Source organism: Camelina sativa, chromosome 12 (genome assembly GCF_000633955.1).
Source record: "Camelina sativa cultivar DH55 chromosome 12, Cs, whole genome shotgun sequence".
Taxonomy (NCBI): Eukaryota; Viridiplantae; Streptophyta; class Magnoliopsida; order Brassicales; family Brassicaceae; genus Camelina; species Camelina sativa.
Window position 1 is genome coordinate 3,425,018 of NC_025696.1, and position 21,183 is coordinate 3,446,200.

General features: G+C 34.6%; 4 protein-coding genes, 1 long non-coding RNA gene and 2 pseudogenes across 11 annotated transcripts; 1 reads left to right on the forward strand and 6 right to left on the reverse strand.

The window, feature by feature from the left end:
* LOC104729892 lies at window positions 1,212-2,973 on the reverse strand. 7 transcript variants are annotated; one of them, XR_758355.2, is made up of 6 exons: window positions 2,824-2,973; window positions 2,662-2,721; window positions 2,155-2,386; window positions 1,865-2,076; window positions 1,745-1,780; window positions 1,212-1,650 (listed from the first exon to the last, which is right to left on the reverse strand). It is a non-coding gene; the product is annotated as an uncharacterized LOC104729892 (long non-coding RNA). The 7 variants fall into 7 exon arrangements; XR_758352.2 differs by having other exon boundaries at window positions 1,745-2,076; window positions 2,155-2,226; window positions 2,299-2,386; window positions 2,824-2,970; XR_758357.2 differs by having other exon boundaries at window positions 1,745-2,076; window positions 2,662-2,717; window positions 2,844-2,973.
* On the forward strand, window positions 8,249-9,836 carry LOC104729894. Its single transcript, XM_010448918.2, has one exon. It carries the CDS (start codon window positions 8,317-8,319, stop codon window positions 9,709-9,711), a length of 1,395 nt encoding a protein of 464 aa, XP_010447220.1. The 5' UTR covers window positions 8,249-8,316; the 3' UTR covers window positions 9,712-9,836.
* Window positions 10,460-11,836, reverse strand: LOC104729895 (annotated as a pseudogene).
* Window positions 13,505-16,758, reverse strand: LOC104729898 (beta carbonic anhydrase 5, chloroplastic). The gene is made up of 10 exons (XM_010448919.2): window positions 16,663-16,758; window positions 15,658-15,829; window positions 15,492-15,553; window positions 15,004-15,156; window positions 14,870-14,918; window positions 14,647-14,760; window positions 14,501-14,554; window positions 14,246-14,328; window positions 14,060-14,165; window positions 13,505-13,976 (listed from the first exon to the last, which is right to left on the reverse strand). Exons 2-10 carry the CDS (start codon window positions 15,745-15,747, stop codon window positions 13,773-13,775), a joined length of 915 nt encoding a protein of 304 aa, XP_010447221.1. The 5' UTR covers window positions 15,748-15,829; window positions 16,663-16,758; the 3' UTR covers window positions 13,505-13,772.
* LOC104729897 lies at window positions 16,869-18,308 on the reverse strand (annotated as a pseudogene).
* On the reverse strand, window positions 18,813-19,501 carry LOC104729899. Its single transcript, XM_010448920.2, has one exon. It carries the CDS (start codon window positions 19,258-19,260, stop codon window positions 18,973-18,975), a length of 288 nt encoding a protein of 95 aa, XP_010447222.1. The 5' UTR covers window positions 19,261-19,501; the 3' UTR covers window positions 18,813-18,972.
* Window positions 20,146-20,855, reverse strand: LOC104729900. The gene is made up of 2 exons (XM_010448921.1): window positions 20,451-20,855; window positions 20,146-20,362 (listed from the first exon to the last, which is right to left on the reverse strand). Exons 1-2 carry the CDS (start codon window positions 20,773-20,775, stop codon window positions 20,337-20,339), a joined length of 351 nt encoding a protein of 116 aa, XP_010447223.1. The 5' UTR covers window positions 20,776-20,855; the 3' UTR covers window positions 20,146-20,336.

A 21,183-nucleotide genomic window follows, 5' to 3' on the forward strand; every position in this document is an offset into this window, starting at 1 on the left:
TTTTAATTGTAAAATCTAAACCCTAACCACTTCATTTGTAAACCCAAACCGACATATAATTTTGTTTGAATTGTAAAATCTAAATCCTAATCACCTTATTTGTAAACCCAAACCGATACATCATTTCATTCTAATTGTAAAATATAAACCAAGCCAATATTTAACTTTCCTTAAAAAAAATTATAGAGAATTTGTTTCTTTAATCTGTTTTGCTTTTTAATTTAATTTTAATTTATTCTTTTAAATAAAATAATGTATAGAAGATTTTGATTGGTTGAGAAGGAAGAAGTGAACAAGAAGGTTCACCCTAAGTGTGAACCTAAGTATTTTCCATTCCATAATATTTACAATCTTATCATATTTAGAACTATGCCTATTTCAAATGATAATAAAAATAATAATTTTGGCAAAATATAACAAATTTAAAATAAGTAATTAAAAGAAGTTATTAAATAAAATAAAAACAGTTAGATTTATTTTATTGATATATCAACTAAATAAAAATTAAAAGAATCAATTTTTGTAGTATATAACTGTATTTTCGTTTTTTTAATTAAAAAAAAATGCTAACTCAACTTACCACATCTTTAAGTCATTAAAATTTCCATGATGTTGAATGATGTTTTGAGTTAACAATTTTACAAAGAACATAACTCAAAATTGTACATCAACCATAACACATTGTAATTCAACCTCAATTTCAAAAAAATAATTTTGTTCTTGATTGGTTACATTTTTGAATAATCTTTGAGTTAAGTCTAGGGATGTCAAAATGATTAACTCAACTCAGTTCAACTTATTACCTAATAAGTTTAAATTAAATGAGTTCATGAATTCATTTAAACAAATGAGTTGGGTTAATCCATGAACTCATTTAATTTGATGAGTGAAATGGTTAAATGAGTTGACCATCTAAAATAATAGTGACTTCATTAAAATCAGTATTTTGTGCTACTTGTGATTTTCACCAACTATTGTAAATCCAAAACTATTAGTAAATCCAAATGTATTAGTTGCTGGGTTTATCTCGATCCTTAACCCTTTCTTTTCATTGATATATATATATATATACGAGAACCGTGAAAAAATATAGTATTAGGGAAAGTCATTATCTCTGTTATGGAAAGTAACATTGTCTCCATAACGTAATTGATGAAAGAAACTGAAAGTTTCGTTTTCATAATACTACGTACGTGTTAAAAAGAAAGACGTTGGCCAAAAAGGGGAAAGTACATAAGACTATATAGTAAAACAGGGAAACAAACTACACCTCTGTATGGGGCTAAAAATGTTTCCTTGATACGTAAAAATTCTACATACACGACACAATAAAAGGAAAGTATAAAATACTTTTACATAGTTATAGAAGATCTTATTGGTTAGACTAGATTAGCTGGCGAAACCCGAGGAGAGAGAGGCTGACTTGCTCCACCGCGCTTGTGCTTGTAGCTCTCCATTCTCTAACACACCCAATTCTTGGACCATATCCACTTGTCCATTTACAAGAAAAGTGTATCTTTACAGGATCAAACACTGCATTCTGTGCTCTCTTTCTCTTTCTCTCTCCCTCTCTTCTTGCTCTGACAACTTCTTTTGGTCCTTCTTCTTCGTCCGCAGTGGATTATGTTCCTCATTTCACCGAACATATCTCTGCAATTCAGATTAAGCACTCGTGAATACAACATTTTATGGATCTCTGCAGTAGAATGTTTGTTGCATGTATAGTGTATTTATTCTTCCTTACCTTAACATTGGTGAGATCAATCAACATTGTGCTCCTCTAAGAAACTTAACCTTTTAGTTTACATAACATAGAGAGAGATTCATTCCCGAGGGAGAGGCAGAGACTGATGACTTCACGTACCTCAAGGATCCTATCGCGAGCGACCAATCTTCAAGCAGCTGTAGTGGCGCCTCCAGATAAAAAAAAAAAACTTGAGTGCTGGGATTTTGTAGTCGTGCCAAGTACAAAAATCGACTTGTATTCCTCTGTCGAATTGGTCAGACAGAGTCATGCTCAGTTTTATACATTAGTCTCCCATCTTCCATCATCACTTCATATGCTTCTATCTCCATCTGCAGGTTTTTAGACGTAGATGAGTAAGCAAGAGCTAGGTAATTAGTATGGTCAAGTCGGGAGGGGAAAAAGCTCACCGGTCCCAAGTATCTGAAACATTGTTTTTGCAGAACACTTCTGCTGGGGTGTTTCTCAAGATTTACGGTCCCCTATATCCTCCCTCCAGCCTTTTAGTTCCAAATCAGTGAATAAAGAGTGGGATATTGGATCTAAGTCCTTACCAGTAAAACAAGAATGGCTGTGAGGGTGACTTGCTCTCTAACCACCCCAGACATCATAATAGAAGTGGCCATCATAATGGGTGTCAATCTGTAGATGGAAGAGAGGGACGATTAGAATAGTACATCAGACAGAATCAAAAAGAACTAACAATGTTTGTGATCTTGTTTGTGTTCAGCAACCAAACCCACAGACAAGCCCATATGCACTTGTCTTGGATGAAAACTCGCAAAATATTCGAAAGGGTTTCACAAAAAATCTATGGAAGGAATGTAGAAAACAAAACAAGTACTGGCACGCCAAACAACAACAACATGGAACACTGACGACTGTGTAATAAAGAATCAAGCATTAACCACTCTTACCTCAATCGGGTGAGCCCGCATTACCCTCCCTCGGTGGTTTGGCTGAATCTCTCAGTCTTTCTTCGGCAAAGACACATGTTACATACATATCAATCATAACACCCAATTGACCAGATCCAACGAGCAATTAGAGGAATTATTTTTTGACGCTTACAGACTAACCGTGAAGGGGCAGAAATTACCCGTGCCGGAGGGATCGCCGCCTTTGAAATCCGGGAATAACACCGTCGCTCGACGTCTCCTCCTCTTTCTCTTTCTCTATTCGTTTTCTCCTTCTCCCGGTTTAGACGGAGATCATATTAAATTGCGCCGGCCTAATTCTAACAATCAAACCCGGTCCTTTCCTTAACCGGAATTACGATTAGAGAGAGAATATGTAGATTTTAAATTATAATCTCCTATCGTATTTCTTTTATTTCTTTTTAAGTATCATATAATACATATGATAAATAAATATGTAGACTTTTTCTATATACGTTGTGATTTGAATTTTTTAAAATGAAGATATATTATTCAATCTATGTAGAAAAATGTGTTTTAATGTTTCACATCGTCATATTGGTAGTTGCAAATTTATGTAGTTGATAAATTAATAAATTATATTTTCTCAAAAATTAGAATATAATAATTACTACTTTAAAATATTTCACATAATAATGATGCAAATACAACAAACAAACGATATATAACAATAATATACATCAAATAAATTAAGATACTATAATATTCTAAAATAATTATTACTTTAAAATATATATGTAGATTTACCAAACAATCTATATATACATTTTTCAAGTACATTTAGCAAATAAATCCTGAAGTTGCCACCTATTTACAAGACTGCCATTGACATTAATTATTAATTTGTTTTTCATTTAATTAATTAATATTAAGTTTCTATTTTTGAAAACAAGATTTTTCATCCTAAATAATTTTCCAAAACATTTGGAACCACTCCCTTTAACATTAAGTATTAAGTTTATAATTGATTTAATTAATATTAAGTTTCCAATTTTACAAAACAATATTTTCTCCATACACAAATTTCCTAAACAATCGGTCTAACCAAGAAACAAATTGATTTTCGATCTTGGAGGAGGATTCGTGGCCGAGATTTTTGATCTCAACGCATTGATTTCCCCCTAAAATAAATGTTCAAAATCAAATATAAAATATATCATTCAAAAAACTAACGGTATGGTTTTAAAAGGTAACAAACATATTTACCATTCAATTTGATATTTTATTCAAAGAATAATAATAAAATATAAAAGATATTGTTTGCTCACAGATTTATTTTTATTTTGTATTACGTATTTAAAAATATTTTTTACTTTCACGAGTTTCATATGATGAGTTTTTGTGGATTAAAAATCTTTGAATATGTTGCATGACCCGCCTAGCATGGCGGGTTTGAAATATAGAACTAACACTAAAACTATTAGTTTATCTCATATATACTATAAATTTGTAATCATAGTTTTGAAAATTAACTTATAAATTATTTAGTATATGAAATACAAAATATTACACATTCTTAATATTCCAAAAAAAAAATACACATAAAAGTATACACTAACATACTATATAGAAATATACCTCTGTTTAATTCTAGAGAACAAAATAAATCTAGAATTTTATATTCTATCTAATAACAAATTTAATGTAATTAAGTTATAAATTTTATAAAACGTAAGAAGAAGGAGAAAAAAAATTCTAAATTAATTAGACAAAAAGTTAATTAATTGAAAATTTGAAAACTTAGTCTCGCGGTGTACCGCGGGTGAATTCCTAGTTGCAATATTAAAATTAAAGACTGTCTAAAACAAAATAACATTTTAGAACAAATATAACAATAATTTTTGTTATTATATTATAATTTTTTAGAAAATGTAGATTTATGCTTTATAGCATGGAATATCTCCTAGTGTATAATGAAATTACCGGAAATTTTGAATCGTCTATAGTGATTTTTCTGAAGAGATGATTACTTTCCATATTCCACACCTTTATACAATATTCATGCCCACTACTATATATCCATTGCACATGTCCAAACATCTTATCTTAGTCTTGCTAAAGTCTTTGTACTCTCTCTGGATAGTAAGAGATTGTATATCAAGCTCAACCAAATGACCCAAACCTTTTGTAGAAGGTTCAACACCACAACATAACAATCTGCCAATTTTTTTGGTTAGATAAAACTGAGATTACTTATAAAATTGTAAAACATAACTGAAATAATTATATGACTCTATCAATATTCAACTCAATTCTTTCCATCGTTGTTTAACTTGAGTTCAAACTTACCATTCATACCACTATGGAAAAGATGTGGATAAACATCCGGCTGTCCATCATGTACTCTTAAGTTTGGTTTCATTACATTTCCTAACACATCTGATGTAAAGAGTTGCTAAAAAAATTACATTAGTATTTTCAAAGGTACAAATATACAACATTAACAAAAATGGTTGGGATCGAATACATACCATGTTATTTCCATCTTGGTGCAAAGCAAAACTATTCAATGATGCGGTATGGATCAATTGCCAATAAATGGTCCCATTTGATGAATTCCATGACTTGATGTGTTTGTCATCTCCACATGTTAGTATCTTTAGATCTCTTTGAGAACTATAGAACACCAAATCATTGACAGACCCACTATGTGCCTCAGTCTAAGCAACAATTAAATTGAATTTGTTTAGATATAAGGTTATCCCTCTTATTACATGTATATAGTTGTAAGTTTGAACTAAACCTTTAGAGAAACCAACAATTGAAAACAAAGGAGAAATATTAGTATAAGTGCATATAATTATTCAGTCAAACTACAAACAAACAGTCTAAAAGTACATTATTTGTTCGTTAAATTTGCAATAAACTACTATTTACAATCTTTGGCTTATATGAACATTTGTAATGTTAAAATTTATTAAGATGGGGTTATTGGTTCTATGATTTTAATGAATTTGGAAATCCAAACATTTGTTATTCAACTATTGATTTTAAAATACTCATCAAAATTATGTGTTATTGGTTCTATGATTTGTAAATACTTGTTAAAATCTCATGTTATTCATTTAATGATTTGTTTTGGATTTCAAAATCTATATTATGTTTTAAATGAATTTGAATGAATTTGAAAATGTAAATTAGAATAATTCAAATCCAATGATAAAACATGTTATTTCAAAATCAATTTGTTTTGATTTTCATAATTTACAATTCTATATGGATTTAGAAATCAATTCTTCAATAACACTCTCTAAAACTAGTACTTTCTATGTTCATCTCCATAAATTGTGGACGTAGATTTGATAAATGTCAAGTTTATGTTATCATTACAAGTGCCAAGTTCACCACCTCTTACACATAACAAAACCAAAAACCATTCTCACATCAACTCATATCTCAAAAACCATTTCTCCCCATCTGCAATTAAACCACACATCAATCATTTACTTTTATATATTTTCTGAATAGAACCACACCGCAAATTACATCTCCAAACTTTGATTCACAACACCATTTACAAAAAGCATCATTCAAGCAAACTCTTTCCATCAGCATTTGCTAGGATCCTCAAGCAATTAGAGCTCACCACCGCTAACAAGGTGCCTTCCCGGTTAAACTTAACCATCGGACACTCCTGAAATGTTGAGAGAAATATATTAACAAAACTTAAGCATGGGACATATTAACAAAACTTAAGCACGGGACAGAGACATATTAGCCAAGTGAAATTACCTGAAATTTTGAATCGTCTATAGTGATCTTTCTGAAGAGATGATCACTTTCCACCTTCACACAATATTCATCACCCACTACCATATACCCATTGCAAATGTCCATACATCTCAGCTTACTCTTGTTAAAGTCTTTGTACTCTCTCCGGATAGTAAGAGATTCTATATGAAGCTCAACCAAGCGACCTGAACCTTCTCCACAATAGAACATCTGCCAATTTTGTTGGTTAGGTAAAACTGAGATTAACTTGTAAAATTGTAAAACATAACTGACTCTATCTATATTCAACTCACCTCTTTCCATCTTTCCTTAAGATGAGTTCAAGCCTACCATTCATACCAGTAGGGAAAACATGTTGATTATCAGGCTGTCCATCATGTACGTTTGATCCATTACATTCCCAAACTCATCTGACGTGAAGAGTTGCTGAAATAAAAGTACACTAGAGTTAGTTGTTTCGAAGGTACAATGTACATTAGCAAAAATGGTTGTGATCGAATACATACCATGTTATTTCCATCTTGGTGCAAAGCAAAACTATTCAATGACGCGGTATGGATCAATTGCCAATAAATGGTCCCATTTGATGAATTCCATGACTTGATATGTTTGTCCTCTCCACATGTTAGCATCTTTAGATCTCCTTGATAACTATAGAATACCAAATCATTGACAGATCCACTATGCGCCTCAGTCTAAACAACAATTAAATTGAATTTGTTTAGATATAAGGTTTTTCCCTCTTATTACATGTATATAGTTGTAAGTTTGAACTAAACCTTTAGAGAAAACAACAATTGAAAACAAAGGAGAAATATTAGTATAAATGCATATAATTATTCAGTCAAACTACAAACAAACAGTCTAAAAGTACATTATTTGTTCGTTAAATTTGCAATAAACTACTATTTACAATTTTTGGCTTATTAATTAGAGGGGGTTATTTGTTTTATGATTTTTATGGATTTGGAAATCCAAACATTAATTATTTGTTATTCAACTATTGATTTTAAAATACTTATCAAAATTATGTGTTATTGGTTCTATGATTTGTAAATACTTGTTAAAATCTCATGTTATTCATTTAATGATTTGTTTTGGATTTCAAAATCTATATTATGTTTTAAATAAATTTGAAAGTGTAAATTAGAATAATTCAAATCCAATGATAAAACATGTTATTTCAAAATCAATTTGTTTTGATTTTTATAATTTACAATTTTACATGGATTTAAAAATCAATTCTTTAATAACAGTCTCTAAAACTAGTACTTTTCTATGTTCATCTTCATGAATTGTGTGGACGCAGATTTGATAAATGTCGTTTTTCAAACATGCAATCCATCAACTTCTTCGGCAAATCAAGTTAGCTTTTTTCTTTTTCTTTCCCTCACGAGTTCCATCTCATCTTATAAAACCATGCTCTTTCTTCACAAGTTGGTTCTAATAAAAATTAATTAGGCTACCAAAAATAATCAGGAAACTAAATTCATTTCAGCTCTCAAAAAATATTTAAATATTCGGCACTAAATCTATTTCACCTATTATGGATCTAGCACGAAAGCCCACAAAATATAATCGTCGACCTTACACAAGAAAACTAAACAAAGACCAGTTGCTTAATTATATATGAATAATACGATTAGAAAATTTTATTTGTATGCATCTCATCTAAAGTCAGAGTAGTTTAATGTAAAGTGTGCAATAAAAAAAATTGTAATACTAGGAGAGATAAACGGAAAGCATGTGTTGGTTAATTCCACGCTATTAATGCATCATGGTTGTGCCTGTAATTTTTTAATTTGTCGTTTTGATTATATACGTTCCTCACAAGCTTAATTCACATAAATTAAATTGATTCTGCTGCTTAACACAATTTGATTCACTCACTCCTACTTCACAATGACGACTAAAGCTAGTGTTTGGCGTAGGCTAGTTACTTGCTTATCGTCCCTTAAGTTCTACTTGAACGTCTTGTGCCTCGTTGTCACTGTTTTTGTTCTTCTCCAAATCTTTTCATTTCAACATTCCCTTTCACTCCCTCCTGCACTCTTGACGTATCTGAAACACCAACCTGAACAATTAATATCCGAGAACAAGACGGCTTACTTGGTTGAGAAGCTACGTGAATCGGTGACATTCCTTCCTCTCAAGGACTATCGTTTCTCGAACAAACCACTCGAAGGTCATACTTGGTTCATGAGCTCTCTCTATGATAACCAAACCAAAGGCGAGGCTCAGTATCAAGAATTTCCTTCAGATTCTTCCAAAGGAAGGCTTTTGTGCTTGAAAGGGGTTGATGAGCATGATGGGGCGTGGAACTACTACGCGCTGGCTTGGCCTGAAGCTCTTCCGAGTAACGCTGTTCTTCAGAAGGGCTTGACGTTTGTTTCTTATAACCAATACGATTACGGTAACTTGTGGCATGGACTAACGGCAGTTGTGCCGTTTGTTGCTTGGAGCATAAGAAACCAGTGCGAAAACCCTCAAAGATGGGTTTTATACCACTGGGGAGAACTACGGTTTGGGATGGGGCATTGGTTGAGCGAGATAATCAAAGCCACTTACGGTCAAGAACCCGAGTACTTACGGTTTGTTGATGAGGACAAGCCGGTTTGCTTTGAGAAGGCGGTTGTCATGAGACACAATGAAGGTGGAATGTCAAGGGAGAGGAGAATGGAAGCTTTTGATCTCATTAGATGTAAAGCCAGGAACTACTGTAATATCAGCTCATCCGAGACATCAAAACCCAAAATAGGTATGACATTGCTATTGAGAACCGGGGCCAGATCTTTCAGAAATGAGTCAATGGTGATTGATGTCTTTAAGAGAGAGTGTGAGAGAGTAGATGGGTGTAAAATTAATGTTTCATATTCGAATAATCTAACATTTTGTGAGCAAGTGGAGTTGATGAAGAAGACCGATGTGTTAGTATCACCACACGGTGCACAACTCACTAACTTGTTTCTAATGGATAAAAATAGTAGTGTAATGGAGTTTTTCCCCAAAGGATGGCTTAAGCTTGCAGGAGTTGGCCAGCTTGTGTTCCAATGGGGAGCTAATTGGTCAGGGATGAGACACGAAGGCTCTTGGCATGACCCGGTTGGCGAAATATGTCAGTTCCCGGATACGGATAGGCGATGCATGTCGATATATAAGAACGCTATGATTGGATACGATGAGACCTATTTTGGCGAGTGGGCAAGAAGAGTTTTGGGTAAGTTTAGCATAAGAGGTATGAAAGAGATTGCAGAGTGCAGCCACGGTAATAATAGTTCATTAGATGTATGTTATTGATGTTGCTGATAAACTTATATATATTGTTGGTAGCTATAGGATTGATGAGTATTGACTGTAACACTACTCAGTTTTTTAATCTGTAACTATCTAGAATAAATGAATGAATGTAATCGATGAATGTACTATTGCAATGTCGATCAAAAAAATCTGACCCCATTCATAGTTTCATACATTGCGTTCAATTATGTATGCCTCTAATCTACTACAACTGCAAAACATTTCTGTTATAAGAGTGAGAGTAAAAAAAAAAACCTTTTAAAAGTTTTTACGATTTTGTTTGATATTTTTCTACTATAGTTTATTAGAGAATATGGTATAGTCGATTTTGATGGATTAGCGGTTGCTTTCTCCTTTCGTCGTTGTGCTTTGTAACGGGCTACGATGGGTGGGTCGGTACTTGTAAAGCGACTCCTCACTAGGAATGAAGATGATGTTGTCCCTTGAACGAATGGATGTGATATCTATTGAATCAAAAACAATATAGAACTTTAAGAAGAACTCTTTTGGAAAACCTTTATTGTTTAGAAACTGACTCAAAACTAAGCTTTCACAAACTCTTAATCTCTCTTAAGTTATGCCATTACCTTGACACATCTTTATATATAGATTAAGAGACACTTGAAACAGGTTTTAACTAGATAACTCCTAGGCTACTTTGAACTAATCCTAATCCATGTCTCGGTAGGAATAGTCTAGAAGCTTCTTTTATCTTTGCTTGTCTCTCAAGCTTAAGCTAACAATATCTTGCTTTGGGAGTATGATCTTCCTTTCAACCTTGAGAGCGGTGTAAAACTAGTTGAGACATTGATGGAAACCGACGAAGGACTTAGGCGGTTTCTTCACATAGGTCTTCCTTCATCTTTATAGAAGCAACGACTTTCTGTATGATGCTCTTAAGCGCGGGTGCGCTAGCAAAAGACTTGTTATCCTCAAAGATTGACTTGCCTTGTTCGGCTGCTCTACAAAGCTGTGGATCCAAAGGAATTTTCCCTAGAAACGGCCATCCCATTTCCTGACACATTCTCTCTGCACCGCCTCCGCTGCTATCAAACACTTGGCTGCAAGCCACGACATTGAGAAGCTCAGGAGCATTCTCTCTTATGCAGGAGATCATGTCTTGGGTGACGTCGATGGAGGAGCCAGTCTCAGTTATCAGCTTCATGAACTTGATATCCGTCAACGGTTGAGATAAACCGCTCATGTTCTCTACTACTCCTAGCACAGGGACTCCAACTCTTTCGCAAAAGGTCAATCCTTTTCTAACATCTATCAAGGATACTTCCTGAGGGGTGGTGACAATGATAGCACCGTCAATCCCCGTGTGTGCAAGGGACTGGACGATGGTGATGTTTTTGTCTGAGGTTCCTGGTGGGGAATCAACCACAAGGAAATCGATCTCTCCCCAGTAAACGTCTTTTAAAAAAAATTTGATGATTAAATTCTTGCGTGGACCTCTCACGATGGCAGGCTCATCAGTCACGAGACCTAGGGACATGACAGCGAGGTTCTCTTCCACATAAACAGGGGACCATCCGAGGTTGCTCTGGTGAGCCTGGTGCCCTTCGAGGCCTAATATTTTAGGGATGCTTGGCCCACATATATCAATGTCCACGAGGCCTACTTGATGGCCCATGCTTGCCAGGGCAAACGAAAGCTGAGCTGAGAAAGTGCTCTTACCAACCCCACCTTTGCAAGAGAGTACCAGAATCTTGTGCTTCACGGTTCCCATTCTTTCAGCTATAGCAACCAAGTCTGAAGAAAAACAAACAAACAAAATTTAGTGAGTGAGAGAGACTCACATGCCATCTTTTATGCGTTGTAAATTGTCTCAAGGTGTTGTTTGTGATCTCAACATAACAAATCGAACCTGGGTCAGGTCCCTTAGGAGCAGTGGCACATGCTTCCTGGTTAGGGCAACCTGCGCAAGAATCTGACTTTCCAACAGTTTCCGATCGATTGGGGACCTGGGCAGTCTATTACAACAAACAATTATAGGTTACACAAGAATAAAAAAAAGACCCAACGATGACCTGAAGATTAATTGATTTTGCTTACGCTCGTTGGCCTTCTCCATGTCGACTTGTGATGTCATCTGATTCGTTCCTTCGCCTGTAACGACCATGGTTTTCACAATGCCCTGAGTCGTATTATTTTCACAACTAAACATTTGTATTTCTCTTGAAAAACAAAACACTTTTCATAATAATTAATAACGATATACAATGTAATGAAACGTGTTGAATTTGTCATCATGAGTTATTGACCATCGATAATAGTATAATCTAGTAATATATACTCAAAACCAATGACTGTAATATACAAATTTTCAGGCAAAGTGTTTTGTGATACGTACCCTATATCTTTTATTATGGTTGTGAAAGAAAGAGAAGATGATGCAATGTATACTTTGTTTTCTACGGAGAGAGACGAGAATAATAATGGAACAGAGAGACTCAAGTCGTCGCATACCTCACTAATTAGTAGTAATTGCTACGTTCTGTTGCCTGAAAGAGTCGTACCGGTATCACGTTTTTGGTCACGATAGATTAAGCAACTTCGAAATAAGTAGAAGATTGATGAAACTCCTTCTTAGAGAATTCTATTTTTAAGCCAAATCCTTATATATACTTTACCAGCTTATCTTCACATATTTAAGATAAGTAATTTTTTTTTTTTTTTTTTTGGACAAAAGATAAGTAAATATTCTATATTTTTATATTCCAACAAATAAATGAATAAGGGAAAAACTGAAACTATTGGGAGATAGGGAACCCATATCGTTCGGGAGAGATCACAAATCAAAGATATGGATACTAATTAATGTATATTGTTTTTTTTTTAATAAAAAAAACTATCATAATTTCAGAAATGTTAAATATACTGAAAAAACTCAATTTTCACCCATTCAAGATTTTGGCCTTTGTGTTTTAGATTCGATATTTAACATTTTCGAAATTATGATAGTTTTTATATTAATATTTTTGTAAAAAAAGGAAAAAATTAGATTTATGTAAATAAAAGAAATATTTATACATATTGTTTTGGACCTGAAATCTCTTCTGGACTTCGGAAGGACGTTGACAAAGGCAGTTTCAACCTAAAAATATAGAACTGGTCAATGGTGATTAATGTCTTTAAGAGAGAGTGTGAGAGAGTAGATGGGTGTGAACTTAATGTTTCATATCGAATAATCTAACATTTTGTGAGCAAGTGCACCACGAGGTGCACAACTCACCAACTTGTTTCTAATGGATAAAAATAGTAATGTAATGGAGTTTTACCCCAAAGGATGGCTTAAACTTGCAGGAGTTGGCCAGCTTGTGTTCCAATGGGGAGCTAATTGGTCAGGGATGAGACACGAAGTCTCTTGGCATGACCCGGTTGGTGAAATATGTCAATACCCCCATACGGATAGGCGATGTATGTCGATATATAAGAACGCTATGATCGGATACGATGAGACTTATTTTGGCGAGTGGGCAAGAGGTGTTTTGGGTAAGTTTAGCATAAGAGGTATGAAAGAGATTGCAGAGTGCAGCCACGGTAATAATAGTTTATTAGATGTATGTTATTGATGTTGCTGAGAAACTTATATATATTGTTGGTAGCTATAGGATTGATGAGTATTGACTGTGACACTACTCAGTTTTTTAATCTGTAACTATCTAGAATAAATAAATGAAGATCAATAGATGATCAATGTACTATTGCAATGTCGATCAAATAAATCTGACCATATTCATAGTTTCATACATTGCGTTCAATTATGTATGCGTTTAATCCACTACAATGGCAAAATGATTATATCTTAGAAAAAAACCAATCAATTCATTGCACAAATCCGGAGTCTAAACGAAATCACTGATGAAACAACTGGACAATAAAACAAACATTAGTACCTGAAGGGGTATCTCAAGTTTTAGCCTCAATAAGACAGAGTAAGAGAAAGACTTCAACACACAAGTGGAAACAAACACATGATAATCACTTGCAAAAGGGGTCTGATGTTTCTATGTATTATGAAAAAACTCTATGAAGATTGAGATATTTGCTAGTGATCAGCACCAAACTGACCGGTCTTTAACAGCAATCCCACTGCCTTCCTTCTTACCTCTGCTTGCTCCATAATCGACCGTCCATTTCTCAAACGTACAATCAACAAAATTATAGTATCCACCATGGAGAGAGAGTGATCCATTCCGCACTTTCTCTTCGATCCACGGGTAACCAAGCAGCCTTTCTAATGAATTATTTATCGAGGCCTGCAGGTTTATAGCATATATAATGAGTTCACTGATCTCTACAGAAGATATAAAATTCCCCTGATTGTCCCAAAAGACATCACCTTTTCACAATGTTGGCACTGATGATCAAAATGGAGGTTTGAAGCAACAGCTTTTGTGCTTTCCTTTGCTTTCTTCCCCACAACTACCCAGTTTTGTATGAAACTTCTGTTAAAAGGGAGATGCAATATGGAAAAGATCAACAACTGTGAATTTTTCAGTAGACTTAATCAAGAACTAGTAAAAACCTGGAATCTACTTCGTCTTCCATTTTCATTAAAGCTTGAATTCCTCCACAGCGGCTATGACCGATGACTAAGATGTTCTCCACCTACAAAATTATCAATGAGACAGGAGTTATAATTAATGTATTTACAAAAATGTAGCTACACATTGTAGAAAGCTAACTTCATAAAAGAAACAGAGCCCTGAACAGTCTAAACAGTGGAAAATGCTCTACTTAAAACTTGAAACACTGTAAGAGAGATAAGATAGATACTTACATTGAGAGTATTCACAGAGAACTCGAGAGCAGCTTTGGTTTCAGTAGGTCCAGACTTCACGCAACAAGAAAATGCAACTAATATCAAAAGATGAACCAGGCTATATATAAAACAAAAATGGCAAAATCTTCACTAAATTGTGTTACCTCAAATGAAGGTACTAAATTTGCAATGTTACGAACAGTGAATGCGTCACCCGGTTGAAATCCAAGGATGGCAGAAGGACAAACCCTAGAGTCTGCACAAGCAATCACCAGAAACTGTTCCTTAAACTGTTAGCAACAATTTCCTTTCTCCAGACAACAGTTAAACAACAGAAGATATCTCAATTAAACAACATAAGATATTTGTAAAAGTGTAAAAATCTACCTTTGGAGCTTGAGCATCTGCCAGATTTTTGTAGTGTTCTAAGTTATCCCTGCTCAAGAGTATATATATATCATCAGGTGAGCTAACCATTGAAAAAGCAAAAGACTGAAAAGAATAGGTACTCTGCCACTTACATGTACTTAAGCTTCTTGAAGGCAAGGAACCGCTGTTTCATGTCGTCAAATACATCAGTGTTATTTTCTCTGTCAATTGCAACCCCATTAGTTTCCTGAGTCAGTCCAGGTGTATTTCCTGAAGCCATCATTCGCAAGTTGGCAGTTTTTATTCTGCAAACACCACAAAGGTAAAAACTAAATCAGAACATTTGAATAATAGAAAACAACTCCACTAAGATTTTGCCATTTGAAGCATAAGAAAACAACTCCACTGAGATTTTGCCATTTGAAGCATAAGAAAACAAAAACTTCTTTTGCAAATCTTTTAGAAAGACACACATACACACTACTTATATAATATAAGAAACTAAAACATAAGATGTAAGGGTCCCCATCAAAGTACAATGCATCATTCACCATGTTAGTTCTTATTATATTGTCAAAACTAAAGATGAAAAACTCAGATAAGAGCAGCAAATCCCAAATCAAAAAGCCTAGAAATTAACCTGAAAGAAGCTGGAGGAATTCTCAAATGGGAATCCTTTAAATTATGCTTGGAACCGAAGATCTGAATCATCAAAAATAGCAATAGAGAAATTTAAACAGTGGAAAAACAGAATATGATGAATGAAACAGTGTGAGGGGAGAGGAGAGAGAGAATTGAAAACATACCGCCGCTTGAGTATGGAGATGAAGGAGAGACGTGGTAGAAGAAGGAGAAGGATCACGAGAGAGAGACAAGTGTGTGGGAATGGCTGCCATGAAAGAAGTCTAGAGAGTAAAGTTGGGTATATCGAATCTGGATCAACAAAGCACAAAGCATCTGAAGAAGAAGAGCCTTCATCTGAAAAAATAATAGGCCCTTCCAAAATTAAATATTTTCGATTTACAAGTATTATTTATTTTCTTTTTGGGTAAGAAGTGGATGTGAATGCACTTCTCCAACAATGACGGAGAAACCAAAGTTTTTGTGTCGTGTCAGTTTTTGACCCCACCCCCCTTAACCTAATGTAACTTACCATTATAAAGCTTTAACAAGGAACGTGATTAAGCAAATGACAACAATAAAATATATATATCAACAAGAGTTCAACATGCGATTTACTTTAATATTTTTGACTGTAATGCATATAAATTACCAAGATATGCAACGGAAACAAAAAGAATCTATTTGATAAATTGAATGTTATACATACTAACAAATCCAAAAACAAATATGACCTTAGAGCAACTAAAAAAGGAAAGAAAAACTGACATACACATATGTAGACGTCATCTATGTTCCCTTCATCTTAAGTTCTTTAACTAAAACACAGTTCTGTTAAAATCTAGTTTGTCTATCTGTCCGTGTGTCGTTTTCTCTATGGAAAAAACAGCGTGTAGTTTATTACAGGAGAAAATAACAGCATGATTTGTAAGCCCGATAGTAATCCCCAAATTTCAAACAGTAGAAACCCTAATAATTTCTAAAATCAAACAGTTGATGAATTCACGATAGACATATGCAATGTGACTCCGATCGATGACTCAATCTTAGGATACAAAAAATTCTATTGTTATAGATAAAACCAACTACAATCATAGCACCAATCAAAACCATCAGTTCTACTAACAGCGATCCTACAACCAAACCGTAAAATTTTACTCAAATTCATAATTCGTGAAATAAAATCTAACCTAAATAGGTAAAGATGAAGACTTCTCCTTGAAGAACGAGGACATATCTGGTGATTGGGTTCTCTCGTTGAACAAGAAGACAGAGAGAGTTGTCTGGAAGAGAAGAGATTAACCGATAAAGATGAAAGCCTTCTTTATAATGAAACGCACCGTTTAACACTTAAAACTGATTTAAAGCTTATCCATTCACATAAGACACAGTAATCTGAGTTTAATTATATTCCAGATGGTATAAACAAATACAATGAAACTTTGGTGTATGTATTTATACTTTTTATCAACATAATCCCAAAAAATCCAAAGCAGAGTAGAAGAAGCTACATATCATCAACTCTCTTGACTTTACAAAGAGTGGCTATCTGATTAACAAAATCGTATATCATTAGGGGTTGTTGATTTTGAGTAGTCTTCCCCCTAAGAAACTTACTTGATGGACTTGTTGTTTTATTTTATTTCATATAGCAATGATGAAGATGAGAAGATCTCTTATTGTAACTTCTTACTACTTTCCACTGTAAGAGATAGATCTCTTCAAGAAACTTGACCTCCCAACTAAAGAAGATCCAATATTACCTCTCTTCAACTTCTCCTTTTCTCTACCGACAACAAGTTCACTTACCCTTGAACCCGATAACGAATCCAACGACACTGATCGTCTCACCCGCTGCTGCGACTGCGACTCACTTTCATGATGATGATCTCTACTAATAATATTACTAACAAACCCATCTCTTTCCTCCTCGATTTCTTCATTTATATCATCTTCTGGAATCATCGTCACACGGATCTCCTCTTGACTCTCACTTATACGATCATCAACCATCATCGTGTTGGTCGTCACTACGATAGGAGCACGACAGAGAGGGCAGTTGGTGTGTGATCTAAGCCACGTATCAATACAAGAAAGATGAAAAGCGTGTTTACACTTTGGTAATAATCTAAGCGTTTCTTCTTCTTCGAATTCGCTTAAACATACAGAACAGTCAGTTCCTTCCACAACACCATCTTTTTTACTATACTGACACACTTTGATCGAGCTTATAACCGTTGGATTCAACCCGATGGTTCTGATATGCCATATCGGATGATCCACGATAACAGCTGGTGACGGTCCATCAAAATCCCAGTTCCTAGCTTCTTCCATACTCCATCTTCTTGATATTGTCATGAGTCTTCTTCTCCTATAGTAAAACTTGAAGCAGAGAACAAGTAAAGTAAGGAGAAACAGAGTTGTGATGATAGATGAAGCAGAGATGATCAAGATCCTCTTTAGGTTGTTTTCGTCGTGGTGGATCGCTGTAGGTGGAGTAAGACCTGTGACTACGACGATCTCGCAGATGGAAGGACACTCGTCAAGACAATAGGATGAACAGTATCCTATACTTTTCAACTCTTGGATGCAATTGTATTTACAGAGCGAGTCTGATAAGGTTTCGTTATCATCCAGCAGAAACCTCATGATTCTTCTTGCTTCAAGATCATCAATCAACAAGCTCTAGAGAGAGAGATGGAGAGGAAAAAGAAAATCAGAGAAGAAGATGAGAGAGTCGTCTTCATCTTTGTTATCTATTTTGCTTTCTTTCTTTAGAATCAAGTTTGGTCAATAAAAGTAGGTTGACGCTATCTATCATCTTAATTTCATCCACAATAATTGATTTTCTTAAATATATAAATGTTTACAACAATATTTGAAAGTATAATTTAATAGAAAAAGTAATATTTCAAACAAGTAACTGAAATTTCTTCATTTGATTAAATATGTTTTGGTAAAAAGAAGAATATATAGGTACTACTACTCTCAAGAAGTCGGTCTAATATTAAATTGTATTGATTAGGTTTAATTGTGTTAGGAGTAGTTGTTGACTTATTGGCGTGGTGTGTGATGGTGGTATAATGAGAGAGGCTTACCTTTATGGCGAAGTGTTTTTGACCATGAATGGTTTAAGTGAGCGACAGTGATGTATGTGGGCATTATTCTTAGCTTGTCCCACCTCACAACAAATTAATCGCGTCCACTGCCTATAGACGTTGTATATCCGATTTTCTGATGTGTATATGTATGGTCTAAACTTTTTTGTTGAGTCAAGATTCTTCTTGGTATAGTTTAAACCAGCTTAAACATTCCGGTTCGTTTTGGTTATAGTATGATATAAAACCGAACACATGAGCCAGATTTATTTCAAAATTGATAAGGATTGTTTAAGCTAAATGTTAGAACGAGTACAACATCATATGTTGGACCTCCTAATGATGTGCAAGTCATAGACGCACATTCATTCTGATTTACGTACAACAAGTACATAGAGTGATCTAGAATCTAACAGTGGTGGGACCAAAGCAGCTAAGCCCCATTGCTTTCTCAAAGGATTTCTCAAAGGGTGTGGTGGTCATGGGCTTGGATCTGATGACATCAGCCGAAGACGAAGACGGAGAAGGAGAGGGACGAGATGGGACTGTGATGGAACGGACGCGAGCCATTGCTTCTTTGTGGAGTAAACGAAGAGGGTAGTTCCACCGAGCAACGCCTTGGTCCTTTAGCACTTCCACCGCCGCGATCGCCGTCGCCACCACCCACGAAGCTTGCTTTCCGGCATTCATCTCTTCTTTCTTCGTTTTAAGTCTCTTAAAAGTGTCTTTTTTTCTTTAATAAAAAAGTTTGTTTTGATCTTTGGATTTAGCTATGTTTTTGGACTTCGGTGTTGCATGGACGATTTGGTTTTATAAAAGTGGCTCGAGAAAAGTGATAGAGAACGAAAACAAGAGGCTGAAGCAGCCGCAAGTATTGTAATTTGGGGAGCGCTCGTGGTTTTGTTTTTTCCGAGGAGCAATGTACGTGGGTTTCCTTAATTTTCCCATTAGTTATTTTTGTTTTTGTTTTTTGTTTTTTAAAATTGATTAAATATAGTATTAGTTTCATTAAGATATTGTTCAAAAATAAAAATAACATTTTTTTTTTGTTAAAGAATATTTAAGATATTGTAACACAACGCCCACCGTGGGGTAGTTTTTTTTTTGACACTTAAATTTGACTTAATTTAACACTCTAATTCCACGCAAAAATAGTGAGAAAGAAACTTCCTCACGTACACGAAAATTTTATACCGTTTGACGACTGACGAGGCGTCACGTTAGCTACACAAAAGCACGTCAAAACAAAATGTCTCTACACGGATATATATGAACATTCAAGTCGTTTATCTTTTGTTCGAACACTTCCAAGTTGTTTAATGTGTTATGCTCTTTAATGTTGGTTCTTACAATTATGATGCTCCTCAAAAAACTCAGTACTGAGGATCACTTTGCTAGTATGCTATGCAATTTTTTGATACTGAAATGAAGTTGGAGTTTAAAAAACTTAAGCGTCATTAACCGGAATGGGCGTATAGAAAATGAGTTAGCTAGTTGGATTTTTTTTGTTTCCAGTATTCCAATTTCCAAATAGAAAACATTAATTAACACACTTTTTTTTTTTTGGACAAATAATTAACACACTATGATTTGATTTTATTACTTGCAACTATATATATTGCCGTCTCATTATTTTCCGATCCTCCATTTTGATTTAAATAAACTTATTACAAGACCCAAATCTTGACATCATCATCATCATTATTCAGACACTATTACATCTTAATAATTTTTATAGAAAATTCAATTTCTGTTTTCCTCCCTCTTCAATAAGCCTTCGGAATGGTGTAACCTAGTAGATTCAAATCCAAATTACGACATATTTTAACAAACACGAAAATAATACTACAAAATATCAAGAAAAAAATAATAATACTTACTTCCACATTTGTAACCGGATGGAATCTTCTTGCCGCAAGAACGAGCGACGTAAACAACTTTGTCCATATCAATATAGTTCGTAACATCCCTCGAAACGTAGCGGCAAGCACAAGGTACGTCGATTGGACGGATTAGAGCACAGCACGACCGAGATGGGGGCGGAGAATTTGGTCCGGCGCTGCTGACGTAGCGTTGACACTCATTCATCAGTCCCGACAAGTTAGCTCCACACACCTGAGCTGCCACGTGGACATTGTCAGAACCTATCATGAAAAACGCTACTGCTAAAATAACCGCTGTCCTTATCATTCTACCAGCTCCCATCTCTTCTCTTTTTGTCAACGGTTTTTAAGTTTTGTAATGAATTGAAATCTATGATGTGAATATTGTGGTCAGACGATAGATTTGTATATATATAGGCATAACGTTAATGACATGCTTAGTTATAGTGAAAATTTTAATGGTTGGTTGTTGTAGTGGGAATTAGCAACAAGGGGAGGGAGTGCTCAATAGTATTTGTTATCTTTGTAGGTGGGGAATGTTTCGTGGCAGTTTTTGAGTGACGTTCCACTTATTAGTCTTATTTAGTGGAGTGGTTGAAAATAGTTAAGTGACTGAACTTCTTTATGTCTCTGAATGAGCGTCGATAGTTAAAAGATGTCACTTAAAAAATTGTTAAATTTGGTGACATATGTTTTAGATCGCTAATCTACTGCTAAATTTGTTAAATGG

Excerpts from the sequence above, each read along its gene's own strand:
- LOC104729898 (XM_010448919.2), bottom strand. The coding sequence starts at position 15,747 with ATGGCAGCCATTCCCACACACTTGTCTCTCTCTCGTGATCCTTCTCCT. Across the intron at positions 15,554-15,657 it reads ATCTCCATACTCAAGCGGCG|ATCTTCGGTTCCAAGCATAA; the intron begins GTATGTTTTCAA and ends TTGATGATTCAG. Across the intron at positions 14,329-14,500 it reads TCTCTGTGAATACTCTCAAT|GTGGAGAACATCTTAGTCAT; the intron begins GTAAGTATCTAT and ends ATAATTTTGTAG.
- LOC104729900 (XM_010448921.1), bottom strand. The coding sequence starts at position 20,775 with ATGGGAGCTGGTAGAATGATAAGGACAGCGGTTATTTTAGCAGTAGCG. Across the intron at positions 20,363-20,450 it reads ATCCGGTTACAAATGTGGAA|GTTACACCATTCCGAAGGCT; the intron begins GTAAGTATTATT and ends TGAATCTACTAG.
- LOC104729899 (XM_010448920.2), bottom strand. The coding sequence starts at position 19,260 with ATGAATGCCGGAAAGCAAGCTTCGTGGGTGGTGGCGACGGCGATCGCG.
- LOC104729894 (XM_010448918.2), top strand. The coding sequence starts at position 8,317 with ATGACGACTAAAGCTAGTGTTTGGCGTAGGCTAGTTACTTGCTTATCG.